General features: G+C 39.4%; 1 protein-coding gene across 12 annotated transcripts in view; it reads right to left on the bottom strand.

Moving 5' to 3' along the window:
• tspoap1 (TSPO associated protein 1) overlaps positions 1-15752 on the bottom strand; it is a 62923-nt gene extending 47171 nt beyond the window's left edge. For 8 of the 12 annotated variants that reach the window (XM_008428121.2, XM_017308630.1, XM_017308628.1 and 5 more), the window contains exons 1-2: positions 15556-15751; positions 13282-14339 (exon numbers count right to left, since the gene is read on the bottom strand). In XM_008428121.2, coding sequence (XP_008426343.1) covers positions 13282-14148 — 867 coding nt within the window. In that variant the 5' untranslated portion in view covers positions 14149-14339; positions 15556-15751. Of the gene's footprint in view, positions 1-8755; positions 9909-13281; positions 14340-15555 lie in introns of those variants that run through there. The other 4 variants (XM_008428127.2, XM_017308629.1, XM_008428125.2 and 1 more) reach the window with 4 other exon arrangements.
• Between the last annotated feature and the right edge of the window lie 476 nt (positions 15753-16228).

A 16228-nucleotide genomic window follows, 5' to 3' on the forward strand; every position in this document is an offset into this window, starting at 1 on the left:
GAGTGTTTTATGGCTTGCAAAATGGTAACAAGGTTCTACAAGGTGTTAAAAAAATTACCAGTAAACACTGTTTATACTGAAAATCAAGCCAGATTTACTCAGCTGCAGAATTTAATAAAAATATACACTCAATTTTAGCCACCAAATTGCTGATAGTTAAGAAAATCTATCAACATAATAAAAATTTATGTTAAAAGTTAGAAGAAGCCCTTGTCTAAGATGATGGGACGTTTCTATTCATTTGGAGGAAGTTGTGCCAACATGACTTTTCTGCCTCCTCTGTTTTGATTTTAATCATTCTGGAGTCCATCCATGTCGATTTTCTGCTTCCTGCAAATCTTAATGAAATACCCAGGGGCTTTTCCTCAGGCAAGTTACACCACTGATTCACAGAAGAAGGAAGAAAACGGCTGCAGGTGGTGAGGTCTGTCCAAGGCCAGCATACTTATTAGTATTCAGCCAATTCTCTCCCACAACCATGCTGTTTTGTTACTTATTTTATTTATTTATTTATTTTTTTTTTTACATGGACCTGGCTCAGTAAAGCTGGGCAGATGTAACTTAGTAGCAGGAGGGCAGGGGTCTCCCCCATAAACGTCTGCCAGGCGATTGAGCCGGAAGCGTGGCAGGAAAAGCAGCTTGTAACATTTGGGTCTGTCTGCTGTAGCGGTGGACGCTCAGAATATGCAGAAATGCTCAGAAACAACCGTATCTGCTGAGGACCGCAAACAATCCGATGAGTAGTGTCAGTTTTTAAATGTTTTAAATACCCATCTCTTTAAAGCCTTAGCATTGCTAGAGTGTGTAAAAGGGAAAACAATTATAGACTGTTATGTCTTTGAAGTAGACGTCTCACCTGGCTTAGTTAGAGATGCTGGACTGTTTTTCACCTAAGGAAGGTAAAATACAAGGCAGATACAAAACAGTGTGCTGAGGGTATTAATAATAATACGATGACATAAGAGGAAATGTTTCATTTTATCGTGCGTTTTTGTAAATGACAAAATAAAATGTGCTCATCGCAATGCAGAAATGCACAGAGCTGCAGTCAGACAGCCGTTCTCTGTCATCGTGACCTGTCATCGTGACTTGTTTCTGTTTATAGCGGTTGCACTTTATGTCGTAGGAAAACATTTATGACATCTGAGCTTTTCATTGAGACTATAAAGCTTTATTATGGAGGAAATATAGACCTCTTCAAAATCACAGAGTCCATAAGCCGTTTTATGTGCATCTTGTAGTCTCACTCCAAACAGCATTGGGATTTTCTGTAATGCTCCTGTTTTCTCTTTGCTATGAAGAAGAACAAAAAAAATCTCAAAAAAGCAGGCAGACATCCATTTTATCCAATATCAGATATAAGACCCTTAATCTTATCATAAAGACTCTAAATCTCCTTTTATAAAGGGACACAAATTAAGATAAAAAATATATATATATTCAGATTTCAAGACCTGCAGGTACTGGTAAAATATATTAAAGTTGAAACAATAGCATAACTGATTCTTTCTCACAGAATAATAGCGCTCATCATTTTAACACCAACTGTAAAGATAATTTGGCTCAAAATGAAGTATTGAATACATTCTGTGCATTATGGTCTTCTTTATTTTTTAAGCATTAACGTAATGGAAAAACTGTGACAATATTTTATCTATTTATTGTTGCCTGAAAGAAGACAGTGAGGTCTGTAGACACAACAAGCAAAAAACAAAAAAAAAAGACTAACAAATAGTTTTTTGTGAATATTAACGTTCAGGGCACATTTCCAGATTGTTCCTTTGCGTTAGATCCAAGGGAATCTTTTGCACGGGATGAAGAAATTTATTGCTTCATAGAAATGCTAACATCAGCATTTTTTTTTTTTAGTCCGACAGCTAGAAATCCCCCACTGGAGAACCCTCTGAGGAGTCTGGCAACAAGACAAAAGACACAGACAGGCAAATGAGCACTCATGCATTGCCATGTGCGCTTCTTTGTTAGACATGATAGCTGAGGCAGCAAGAAGCCAACATCAGCTGTAATTGTTGAATAGTAACCATGTAGTTGAAGGGTAAAGACGGGCCACATATTAAATTACAGCGGCGGGCCCAACTGTGGCTTTCTGGTTCAATTTCATTGACATGCTCAAGAGATTAAATTATTAAATTTCTTCTCACTTACATTTGTTGTTTAATACAGTGATGTTGGTCCCTCAGGTAATTAGTTAAAATGGAGAAAGATCATTTCGATAGGCGTTTAATGTCTTCTTATGAGACTAGTATCATAGCAACAAAACCTACCTATAAAAAACACAAACAATAACAATAAATACTGGGCCCGAGTAAAACTCCAGGAAGATCAACGCCTCTGAAAAAACAGAGAGAAAAGAACTACAAAGCTGTCTTTACCACCAGAAGCCTCCCAGTACTCATATATAAGTCATGAGGAATCCCTCTTAAGTGTCCTCTCAAATCCCCCCCCCCTGCATTTATTACATCTCATCTCTGCAGGGTAGCTGATGCTGACAGATATTGGGGGGTGGGAGGATTCTCATATGGAGAGAACAAAGAGCCAACATGGGAGTCCCCATTTCTTCCCCCAGGCGTTCTACCTCCAACCTTCCTCGTACTACCAGCCATCAAATGAGCGTCCCCTGATTAAGCTCAAACAGAAACCAACATTGCTTTTTGAAATGTAGTTTTCTTGTGCCAAAATTGGAGCATATAAGAAGAACATAGAACACACACAAAACAAATGTAAGCTATGTGAATTTACATTTGTGTGAATCCCAAAGTCCAACATGCTGATTCAGATTTCAATGTACATCGATATAATCCGGTTTTCTGGTGAATGTACCAGTGTTGTTTCTGGATTACGGCCTTCTTGGGCTTCCCTTCTCAAAGCAATTATAATAGTGCCTCTTCAACAAAGTAATTAAAACCCATTTAAGCATGTCTTCCCCTTCATCTCACACTCAACATATTAAACTGCCACAGCCTCCTGAACCTCCAAGAGCCTAATAAAGTGCCGAAAGTGTATAAAACGTCTGGGCTGTTGAAATAGATGAGGAGAGAAGCGATGGAAGGGTCTTCATTCACACAAACCCTCCAACAAGCGTCACAAGACAACAAATCTTGATTTGTTAAGAAAATTACATACGCAAAAGAGCAAGAGAAGCACCATCCCCCAACATAAAAGCAGCAACATTTATGCTGGTGTGGAAAAAAAGCTTTGCAGAACTTTAATATTTAAAATTCCCACTGATCATCACAACTCAAATATAAGTGTGTGCGAATCGTAGCATATTTAACATCAAACAGATTGGATGGGTCTTTTTAAAATAATTAATGCAATGTTTTCGTCTAAACCTAAACTCTGCAATGTGCTTTTTCCAAGTCAATGCATTTTGTGTGTCTCGGAAACACATAAAAAGGTTAGCGTTCACCATCATAATAAACAAGCAGACATGTCTAAGGCAGAACTAGGCACCACCTTGAGAACGGTAACCAGCCCGTGGTTAAGCTAAACGGTCTGTTACCAGGCGTGTAAAATAACAGTTTTTGTTCTGAAAGCCCATTTTAATTTACTATTAAAATAGACATCGACTTTTCACCAAACTGAGAAAAGGGCATTGAAAATGCAATATGTAACTTTTACAAAAATATAAAAGTATTTGGTTAACCTGCCACCATGTCATGTGACAGTACAGTACGAGACAAATCAGTGAAAAAAAATCAAGCTCTTCCACCTTGTGCTAGTGCTACTATTACAGTCTGCAAAAATGCACCGATCCTTGTGAAAAACAGAACCAGAAGAAGTGTCTTAATGCTGTCAATAAACTTCCTGTATGCTGCTCAATGTGTTAATGGTGGAAAAACAACTCACCATTACAGGAAGACGTCGTCAGTGGCTATGCTAGCTACTCTTAGCATTCAGGCTAAGTTTTGTTGAACCAGCTGTAGCTTAGCAAGGAGAAAGCAGGAGGGGGCGCTACATTTAGAAAACCCTCCTCCTAGCCCTGATTGGTCGTTTGTTTCTATTACTATTATTTGTGCATCTTGTACCAAATAAACAACAAACTACGTTTTGTAAAGCCAATCTAAGGTCCAAAGGCTGCAGACCCCAGGTCTAGATCACAGGTACCAAATTTGGCCTGCGAGAAAATTCAGTAAGCCTATTGGACCTGGCCTGCCATTAAACACTTCAAAAATTAAAAATCTCACAAGATGTTTATTTATTTATTTTGAACAGACAATCAAAGGTAAAACAGGAAATAAATATATAAGAAATGCTCACGCCAACTGACATGAAATTTTACACAATTTGTTTGAAAAGGAACAAGTAGAAGATTCAAGGTCTTATGATTTCCTGCCTCTCTATCCTGCTCTGCAACAACATTTCAGTTAGGATTCATAAGCTCTCCTTATTTGTTGATATTCATTAGCTAATTTTATGCTACTACCAGTCAAATAAGGTCACCAAAATAGACAAATGACAGGAGGAAAACTGAAGGTTTCTGGGTAGGTGGGAGGCAGATTATCTGTCCACAAAGGTAAAGGGCAGACATGTTGGTCTATCATCATTTCACTAGAAGCCGAGTGCAACAAAATCCCACTGGGGGGTTTTCAGCAAATAAGCCTGTGTGGCAGAAGCAACTAAAACCGTGCACTGTGTTCTCTCTATTAACAAAATATTGACTGGGCCATCCTTCACACTTTTTGCTCGCTCCACAGAATGAGAACTGAGGCTTAGCAGCAGTTCACTGAAATGCAACGGTCAAGAGAAAAGAAACAGCAGGTAAAATGGACTCTACATCACAATTACCTCTGGTATGCTGGGGCAATGTGACATCGAGGCTTCGATGTGAGAATAATGTAATTTTAATACAAACCGCAAGAACATGAAGTAGAATGGGAACGTGAGGAGCTTCTCCTTCATCTTCTGGTCAAAAAGCAATTACACTCATGAGCAAAACACAATTTAACCTTGACAGAAGCCTGAGCGGAGGATCAAACGATATGTCACAGAAAGGACAGAGCTCTGGGGATGTGGCTTAACAAGCACTCCTTTTATATACAAAACATCTTCATATCAAAATATTTCTTCCTAACGTGTGTGAACCGAAAGTGGATTCTGCAAAAGATGACTAGAAACATCAACATATGCCACGTACTTTGCATTGTGCATTAGGATAACAGCTGTCATCATTAAGACAGTGATTGCCTGTCCATCTGGGGCACTTTGGTCACTGTTAAACTTTAAGTGATACAGTGAACCAAAAGGAGAACAAGGACTTCAACATTCTTTCGATTCCTGACACAGTTTTACGGTGTACAGGTGATAGCCAGCAGATTAAACGTACACTGTAAGGAAAAGTGACAGCTGAACAAAGCTTGTAACCTCTGTTTCACAAACACTAAGCGCCTCATTGCAGCCAGACGGCAGCCAGACACTCAGGCATGCTTCAGCTGGAATATGGGGAGGAACCAGTTCCCCAGGGATTCTCTTTGCACTCCCCAATCAATTATTTACACCACATAACATGGCTGGCCAATAAAACACACACACACCCGCAGAGAAATGTAAGTAAATGTGCCCACCAACACATACGGTATGAAACCACTTAGCCAAGATCAGAAACAGAGATCGATCTTGTACACATATTAACCTTTTATGGACTCATCACAAAAAAGGAAAGGGGAAGTCTAAAAATAAATCTACACCATCTCCAGTTTCCAATGCAAGAATTGTTGTTTTTCTTTTGTGTCCTATGATTGCTACCTAAATATTTTGTGATTTTCTAAAAGAAAAACTATCTGTTGATAATAACTCCAACAACCACAAGGCTGAAGACAAAACAGGTGAACTGGCTCACTCTTCAAGTCATGTCATAAATGTTCAAAACAACAGAAATATGCATATATGTATATATTACATAAACACTTACCGTGTTTATGCAGAGGAGTGATAAAAACAGCTTTCAAAGACAATTTCTTAACTCATGTCATGAAAACAGCCTGATGCAGCTTTTACAGATTTTTCTGCTGAGCATCCAGTTATGTCATTTCACTCACAGCAGAGCTAAGAGATGTCGACGAGGTGAAGGTTGTAGATACCGGGCTTGGAGCCACAGATAACAACAAACCAGCTTGCATGTTTAATTTGGCTTTCTTTCCGCAAAGAAGAAATTGTTCAGGCAACTGAATAAACAGAACTTTGAAAAATAATAGCTGACCAAGTGTCAAAGCTCATCAGGTTATCACAGTTAAAATTATTACCAAAGGTCACACCAATGTTCTTAACACAAGAACCTAGAGGCTACTATTGTACATTATGATCAAACAAAATAAATAGTCTTGCTGTCATCAAGATTTTTAAAACTTTTTCTTTCCCGCTTTAGGGGCAGGCATGCTTCTACAACTTCTGCAAAAATAAAAACTAAAATAAAAATGAAAAGCCATGGTATGGTTTGCAGCCCAGGTGGCAATAAATATAATAAAAACAGAGCTAAACCCAAGGCGAAGCCCTGTGGGACACCAGAAACAAAGGAAGTGGATAATAAAAGTATTTTTCTTGGCCTGTAGCCCTTCACATATGAAGGGACCAGCTTCAATGCGTTGTCTGAGTTAAAATGTATGTATAATGTAAAGTCAAAACAAGACCAATGCTGACATAAATAACAAATATATATATACAGCATGATGTGATTGCATCATAATCCAAGTTGTAAAAATAACATCTACTGCAACTTTTGCTGAAATAGCCTTAGAATTAAAATCTTATGACATATATGTACTATTGTCTTGAGTTTGATTCAAACTAAAAAAAAAATAGAACAATGTATTATAGAATTATTTAATATAGTTTGAAATTGTTGTGTTGAGATACCAGTAGAAAAGAAAAAAAAAAAGTTCAGACTGTTCCAGCCACCTTAGCACCATCATTACAGGAGGCTGGGTTGCTTACCTGGCTTAGGTGAACAGACAGAAAATCACAGGTTGTAGAAATGATTTCCCAGATAAACCCCCACTGTGAAAACACAGCGAGCTGTAAGGAAGCCTGATAGTGCAAACCAGGTGTTAACGAGAGCAGACAGACAACCTGACAGGTAGTTAAGGACTGTTCACATGGAGTTGTGCATCTTGTTCCAACAGATAGAAACACATATTTGTACGGAAACTTTCTCTGCCAGTCGACAACCTCTGCAACTACGTGTTACATCTAGGAATGATTATCTTTAAGGATCACCTTTAATGGCAAAACAAGAAAAAGTTCTTGCGCTTTTAATGCAAACATGTGGTTGGACCTGTCGTTATTTATCGCAAAGTGTTCTGAATACCTGATAGACAAGTTCTCGTATGTAATCCCAGCAATCTTTTACTCCCACAAAAGATTACTTTTTACATTTTAGACTGAAAATGTGTCAAATTAAGGTTATTTGTGTTAAATTCACAGCTGATTCTGAAGGGTAATCTGAATGTGACAACCTCCTGCTGAGGAGCCAACAAATTGCAGACCCTTGCTGGGAAATGACCAAATAATCTTTCCTAATGTGTCATTTAATGCTTCATCTCACCGGCTGCGGCCACACATTTGCTCCCAGGTTGGGCGCTGAGGGTTTATTAGGGAGCTTTTGTTTAGCCGCGATTACATTGATAGGGTAATAAAGAGACGGAGGTGGGGAACGCAGCAGGGATCAAATTACTAGCTCGATGTAAAAAGCTTGTCAAGACTAAGGACACAATGAAATCGTCAAAAAGTGAAAGTGGAAAAGCATAAAGAAAATATATCAAAATGCTCTTCAAATGGCTGATTTTTAATGCTAGGAAAGTATTTATACTCATCACATTTTATCTCATTTCAAACACAAACTTCAATGTATTTTACTGGGACTTTATTTACATAAAGTAATGCATAACTATGGGAATGGAAGGAAGTTTACAAATAAAATCAAATAAAAATCTGAAAAAATACGGTGTCTTTGTGTGTATTGTTAAGAGAGCCATAAGGAGTCATCGTTACAAGTTTTATTCTTCAGGATTGACGTGACAGCTGCTCCATGTTGACAGGAATCCTGAAAGTAAAGCCTGTTCGAGTTTACAAAAGATCTGAAAGTCGGGCGGAGGTCTACGTTCCCACAGGACGACTCTTATCAAGGTCCAGATCTAAATCCAAGCTTTCAGAACTGATTTTTACAAATAGTCTCCATTTAATCTGACTGGCTTTGAGCTGCTTTGCAAACAAAAGTTCAAAGTGTATGAATAATTTTACAAATACTGTACATCACTGAGTATTTCTTGAGGACAAGAAAGGGAATTATATTGTATTCTTCTATTTCATAACTCAGATATATAAAAAGTGACTCCACTGGATTCTTCTTAGTCTAGAGTGGATAAACTGTGTAATTCTACAACAAAAGAACATGTGGTAACAAAAATCAAAAGGGTTTTACCCCTCAACTTTAGCATGCAGTCTGAGTTGTGCCTTCTTTAAGGACACCCATACGAGTGAAAATAGCTACTGGGTCATCCTCAGTCAGAATAACTCAGGCCAAGCACAACTTTGCTCCAGATAACTTGTCTGCACAACTATGCTGCTCATACTACCTCATTCAAAGGCTTCCTGGATGCACATTCCTACAACCTTCAGGCATTCAGATCTTATTTAGTGTCAACAGTTGGTGGACATGATTAGCTTGTAATGTTAATTATGTTGCTGGAATAAAAGTAAGAGGTAGGCTCCTTCATCGCGAAAAGACACAAACGCCACTTACCTTCCGTAATCCTTCCATTTCAAACCCATGGAGGTCTGCATAAAGCGAATGGTGCCTCTTTCCTAACAGCGACGTCTTTAAATGAGCAGGAGCTGGGATGTCCTTGTCCAAAAGCCCACGTTTCTTATTCTGCTCCCGAGAAGCCCCGTGTTCCTGCTCGCCGGGCCGGCGTCCGAGAGCTTGCGTCTCTTCGGGGCTCTCCATCTCTGTGCGTGTCGGTGCAGGTTCGGGCTGCTCGGGCCGAGCGCACAGGTCATACATCCCTCTGTTTAAGCAAAAGGCATCAGAGGGAATCTGCGAGACCAAACGAGGTCCACAGCCAAGTCTGACCCTTTCTCCCTACATGCTCTCTTCAGGTTGACGAGGATCACGGTTGTCCTGTTCTGCTGAAGTTTCAGAGGAAGTGCATTTTTCACAGCAAAGGTAGAATGTCTCAAATCAAGCAAGGTTCATTTCTTGGCATTCTTGTCAGATACTAAACAATATGCCTCATAAGGGTATTAATGAGTTTATGTAGTGGAGATAGATTTAGGTAGTTCCAAATGAAGCAGGAGCTTTAAGCAGCATCCATGCTCTCGTGCAGTGACGTTCTCCAAATCGAAGATGTTCAGTTCCATGTTTCTCTACTCGGCTGTTTAAAGCTAGCAACTGATTGTCGTGGCGCTGTAGCAATCTTTTGCATCTTACTTCAAACATTTATGACGAACAACCGTGGCTCGTTTCGCTCCTTCTCGTTGCTGGCGTCTCAGAGGTTCGGCGGGGACAAGAAGAGGAGCACACGCAGGCTCGCTTTTTCACTGTGCATAATTTCCAAACCGCACACGCAGGCTCAAACCGAGTCCCAAACGAGGCTGGATTTACACCGGAAAACATGAAAAGAGTCCAACTAACAGGTCTCCATTCCTGGTCTCCGTTCTTGCAGCGAGGCTGGGATGTGGGTGGCACGATGACTCCTCAGCACCGTCGTCACTGACGCGGCGGCTGTGTCACAAAGCGTTTTAATCCAAATTCCACAAGACTCGACAGCGCTGCTTAATCCCATCTTATTTATATTGCAATAAAAGGTAAGGAACGAGGACGGAGGGAAAAGCCAGGGAGTCTAAGACGGCAAGTGTCGATGAGAGGAGGGGGGCAGGGAGTACTGCTACCCTCGTCCTATCACAAAAAGGCAAGCTTTGAGTCGGGACCCAATCATCACAGTGGCTACGGCTCGTTTCCATGGAGATGACGCTGGAATGATGGTGGCTGCCTATTGATTGTGGAGAGGGCAGTGGGCACTGCAACAGAGGGAGGCAGGCAAAAGAACAAGTGTGCCCTGTCCAAACTGATATTTTACTGCAGCTCTTCAAAAAGAAAAAAACGCTTATCCACTGACTGAACTCACAGCTTCCTGAAAAAGCTTTAGACACAGAAGCGTGAATGTTTGTAAAGGTGCCGCAAGTCAGTGTTTAAATTACAGCAACCACTCTGCTGTTTAGTCTTGTAATTTTAGAAGAATTATTTCAGCTATTCCAGCACAAAAAAACAAAGTCAGAACAGTGATTTATTCCTGAACGTCACAGGATCGACAGAGAAGAGAGAAATAAGTCACAATCCCATCTACTTGAACTCCCTCATGTTAAAATTCAATATAAATTCAGTGCTGTCAGTCGTTTCTCACCTTATTTTTAAAGCTGATTTAAAGTGTAAATAATAGAGTTTGATTTCTACCACTGATTAATAAGTGAAAGGACGGCTGGATGGGCCGACATACAGACAGATGGAAGAATGATGCATGATCAATCAATAGAAAGATGGATGAATCCAAAGGAGTTATCAGATGTCTGCAGTCACTCTTATTTTTATATCGTTTACCTTTGTGAGAATATTCATCCTCAAAGTTAATCTTTAACTTGCTGCTGTCACATCTGAATTTCCCCACAATATATTTCCATTCTATTATTTTCTAACCTAATGAAGGTAAGCATTAATGCTACCAGAACTTATTATTTTAATACCACCAATATATTGATTTTGAGTCATTTTACTGATCATTAGTACTTATGAAATCTTTTATTTTAATCGTTTGCCATCATCCAACTTTAACTTAATTTGATGGCAGATGCACAGAATGACAAAGTATTGATGTCGTCACTTCTCAACCAACTAGTTTACTGTAGTATGTTTTATTTATTTAAAAGCGATTTACTATTTCTCTAAGTAAATCAAAGCAACTCATTCAAAGCAATGTGAGATTGTTGCAACAAAGGACTGGAAAAATTTATAAAGCAATAAAAAAATATATCAAAGACCTCAAATCTTGTGAGATTAAGGGACAGTTAGGCAGAAATGAAAATACGAGAAATATGAGAAGGTGGAACAGAAAGTTTAAATTTTGTGATACACAAGTCCTTTGTTTTGCTCCGAGAACACTCTTTTTTTTTGCTGCAGACTATTTCATTATTCATAACAGTTTACCCACAATAACGAGGTTTTCCACCCTCAAAGCAGAAAACAAGCCTGCTGTAAACACTTTCAGCTCCTCTTCGGCATTTTTATGGCTTAAATTTACTGCTTGACTGGTAGCGGCAACTCCACCAGCAGGGAATAACGTTTTCCAAGATAAATGCAGCAGCACACATGCAGGTTACGGCCCATTCGTACCAGTTAATACGCACAACAGAAAGTAATCCAGTCAGCTTTTTCCAGAGAGCATCAAACCACAGACACTGCATAGCTGGATAGAATGAAGCTGTATTCAGGTCCGTCAAGATCAGTGGCATTGGCATCCCGTCACTCAGACGTATTTTCACAAAGCCGCCTTGACAGACTAATAAGGCAGGTGTCGGTCAAATACAGACATTCTACGGTGAACGGCTTTCTGCTGAGTGCCAGAACACATGCTACATTTGTTATTTATATTTCTTTTTAAAAGGCCAATCAGAGACTGTAAATGATAGTGGCTTTTCTTTTTTTCTTAGAAGTGGTTCAAGCTTTGATGAAATGCTGAATTTTCTCTTTTCAAATCTCATCCAAAGCAGGCTGACCCCCTTCTGCCACTCAAACCGTCCCATAAAACCTCCACCCACTTCCCTGCTCTCTGCTCTGCATACAGATATTAATAATTGCTACATCAGGCATCTTCAAATTAACTGAATAAGATTGATTCGTGTATTTCTAAAGAATAAGTGAAAAACTGGGACCAAAAAGAAAAGTCTGAAGTAACATAAACTTCAATGTGACAAAGTGATGCAACTATGAAGTGGAAGGAACATTAAACATGCTCATTATTATTCACACAGTTACTGTACATTTGTAGTCAGTCCCTGTTACTCTGATACTCAACACACTCCAACCAACTGCTTTAAACCAGAGTAACACAAAATACCCTACAAAATCTATCTCAGGAACACAATAGGGTCATTACTTAAAACAGCAGCATATTGTGTTTCAATGCTCTGAACTAACACAACCATAATATCTGGGTCTTCACTCTAAATTACCATCCAACAGCTTGTGGAGCAGCATGCAAGTTCCTGTGAAATCTAAGCTTGCCATTCTTGTCGATCTGTAATTTAGGAATCACAGAGTCAACACAGCAAAACTCCAAACAATTCATATTTCCTGCTGTACTCCTTCCTTTGTTTACACCTCAACAATGGATACGCAAGGATTTCCACACGAGAGACACATATTTACGCCAATTATTTTACACTACTGTCTAAATCCACAGGCCCACATTCCAGTGAAGACCAAGAAGCAGCTTTCAGCTACACAAGAAACAACAAAAGCTGTTCTGAGAAAGGAGCCCCAGCCAAAACATTTGCGGCAATCCTGTAATAAACGATCAAAAGAGCTGCCAACTTTAACATACAATTAATCTAAAATTAAATTGCATAACCTATTTTGACCTAAAGTCTGTCATGCAGAACGTTAGTTCAAAACAGCGCATTACAAGGTCTTGTTCTGCCGTCAACAACGCAGAGTTGAAAACGCTGGTGAAGAGGTGAGCCAGAAGAGTTCAACTGGTGTGCGCAAATTTCACTTTAATAAAAACACTGCGATGGACGTTTGGATAAAACCAAGGTAGCATGAAGTCTACCTACTGCAACGGTGAATTATACTCTCACCAACGCAAGAGCAGTTTTTAGCTACCATTTCTAAATTACGCTTGAAACAGAATAACTTCTTTTAAACCTTCCTTTATGAAAACCTGGAAAACTGGAACATTTAGTCTGAAACAATAAAACATTTCCTTCTTTTAAAAACTTGCATTTTTACATTTCAAGTTTACAAGGTTAAGCATAGTGATTGTGATGAATCACAGCACTACTCAGATAAATGTTTTTTAATCGACTGGCAGCACTAATTTGAGCTGCCGAAGACCACTGTGGCTTGTGGTTCAGGGATATTAGGCGTGAGAAGTAACATATTCATTCAAAGAACTGCATTAAATCCAACTAACTAAAGGAACATTAGATGACATGGTTTGTATAAAATGGTTTCTCTCTTTATTGTACGATAGACAACTATAAGTGTTAACTCACCTCCATGTTCCTTCTTGAGCATTTGGTCGATGTCGACTCGTCTGATGAAGAAGACTCCGCCCACAGGGATGGATGCTTATCCTGAACTGCGCGGATGGTGTTGTTGGTGTGATGCATTTCCAGAGAGTTTATCTGACCTCCACCCCTGACCTCGGTGGAGGTCCATGGCCCCGCAGTCTGCAACGCGCCGCTTGAGAACGGCTTCTTCTGATCAGGTTTGCGCTTTTTGTCGTGCCTGGGCAAATCTCTGAGGGATGTTGTTTCCAGCTGTGCTCTGGAGCTGCTCAGGAGTGGTGTTGACTGACGGGGATTACAGCTGTTATCACAGACCAGCTTCTTTGAGGATTGTTTGGCTACATAGCTGGGGAGTCTTGACCTTGGAGTCCCCTGCAACAGCCCCCCATGGGCCTCCAGAAGGTGGCAGAGGAAGATGGCTTTCTCTAGCTCGAACTCTCGCCTGTGGTGAAATTTATAACCTGCCCGTTTCCCATTTATCTTTTCATACAGCGTGAGCAGCAACTGCTCCAGCTTTGATTGTTCACCGCCGAGACGAAAGCCGTCTTCCCCCGAGGACTGCACCTTGCTTTTTATTTGTCCCTCTTTAGCCAGAAGATGTCTGCTTTGGTTTCGGTCTTTTAGGCAAAAACGCCTGGCTGCCAGCTCCCTCACGGTCCTCTTATGTTCCCGCTCTGCCTCTCTTCGCAGGCTCCGAAGCTCCACGCCGAGCTGCCCGCAGGCCCACAGTGCTTGGATCTTCTCTGCCTCCAAGTCGGCCTGCAGCCTCTCCAGCTCTTGTCTGTAGTCCGTATGGTTCTGGCATGACCTCTTGGACGACAGGGCCAGAGGGTTATCCCTGTCTTCTCTCATGCTGCCTCATTCACAGCACAACATGCAAGTAGGGTACGAGTAGTTTTTATTATTATTTTTTTATGTCTATACAGGAGGGCATGCATCGAAACAGGAAGGAGGAGCAGGTGAGTAATGGCTGGATGGTTAGCAAACATGCAGCATGCATTTTATTTTATTTTTTTGAACACTGGACCAGTGGAAAGATGAGACTGTAGAAGGTGAGGGAGAAATGGAAAAGTGATGCAGATTAATTTGTTAGAAAAACAACAACAAAGAAATAAAATGAAGAATTTTAGTATTGTAATAGCTCTGATAGATTAGGAATTTCTTCATGGTGTGGCGATTTATGCAAAAATTAACAAATATCAAATAAGAAAAGGCTGTAAAAACTCCCGCTCTAGATGGAAAATCTCCTCTTAAAACCAACAATCATAGTTGGGTTGTTTTACTCTTATAAAACTACTGCTGTTGCCGGCTGCAGGCCTGTGACTATCAGCCTATTATATTCTCAGTATTACTTTAAAAACAGCAGAATGGCAAAAAAACAAAACAAAAAAAATAAATAAATTACACGATTTAGCAGAAATCTATTAAATATTTGTATCTTCAGTCTATGTATAAAGTACTTATCTTTATAACTGTATTAATTATTATGTTATAGTATTTTACAGTCTTTAAAAAAGGCAATAAAACCAGTTTTATTTTTATTTTTTTAGTCAAAGTCGTGATTTTATTCGTCTAAGCTATCAAGCTATCTTGAAATAAGAATCTCATACCAGCCTTTGCTAACCATCAACTATGGAAAAAATTATTGTCATTTTTAAGAGAAAAAATTCATACTGCATTGTTAAAAGCATTTGAAAACATAATTGTTTGTTTGGTACACGACTCATCACATATTATCCTATATTGCAGCTTATTTTAAAGAATTTCTAGAGTTCCTATAACTCTATTTTTGTCCCCCCCAATAAAATGCACCAAATAATATTCTTACAAAACTGCCAAACAATTGACCATGCTTTTGTTTGATATATTATTTGGTGAAGTCATATTCACTGTAATTGGACTGCCTATTTATTCTCAAATTTAAAAGCTCAGATGAGCACGTCCATGTATTTTCTGTCGAAGCAACAAGTTAATAAGCGAACTTTCCTATTCCTATTTAACGGTGCAATAAACCGTGCTAGTGATGCTTCAGTGGATGCTGCTGGACGCCGAGATGGAAACTTCGCTAACACTGGCTAATTAACAAGCTTAACTTTGCAATGCCACACGGAGGCATTTTGTCAATTAGCTCAGTTGTTTGTTACGCAGTTAAATAAAAATAAAGTGAGTAGTATTTTAGGTTTGGCACGGCTAAATGCTAATACGTTTGGTTAGCAACAGTTAGCTAAGTTTTCTAGCTAGAACTTATATGAAACTCACCTCTTAGCGGACACTACTGTTATAATTGACTTTCGCCAATGGAGACATCTTCTTTTAACCACACCTCTTATATCGACAGAAAAAGTTCATGAGCAAACTCTGTCTCTCAAAATTAAGTGTTTAAAGGTCCACAGAGTCATGCACTAAGAGGTTTGTTTATCTGCCGCTGTCCAACGCACTGTCCCCATCCACCGTTATCCTGTTGGCGAGCACCAGTGCTGCTTTCAAGTCTACTTTGCGACGTCGGTTCATAATTTTAATACCCGTATTCCGTAACATTTTTGTCAATTAATCTCGACTTTCATCACCAATACAATCAAGTCGGAAATTCGTGATAGTTTAAGGAATTATCTTCTTCGCATATTAGATTTTAAATAAGGTTCGGTATAACCTTCATCCAAATGTACACGTTTTGGTTATGTGTCACTCAAAAGGTGTTTATATATATTTATGCAATTACATATTACTTCTCTCTAAGGAAAAAAGTTCTAAAAAGTGCTTAAAAATTTATTCGTCCATGTATTTTTAGCCTTAAAATAAATTAGTTAACGCTAGATCGTATATACAGCATTATTGATAGTACTTGAACGCAACGCTCTCACAGCGTTTATCTCAGTATATGGGACTTGAGTGACCACTAGCGGTTATATTCTGCAATTAAAGGTCAAGAAAT

Source organism: Poecilia reticulata, linkage group LG14 (genome assembly GCF_000633615.1).
Source record: "Poecilia reticulata strain Guanapo linkage group LG14, Guppy_female_1.0+MT, whole genome shotgun sequence".
Lineage (NCBI taxonomy): Eukaryota > Metazoa > Chordata > Actinopteri > Cyprinodontiformes > Poeciliidae > Poecilia > Poecilia reticulata.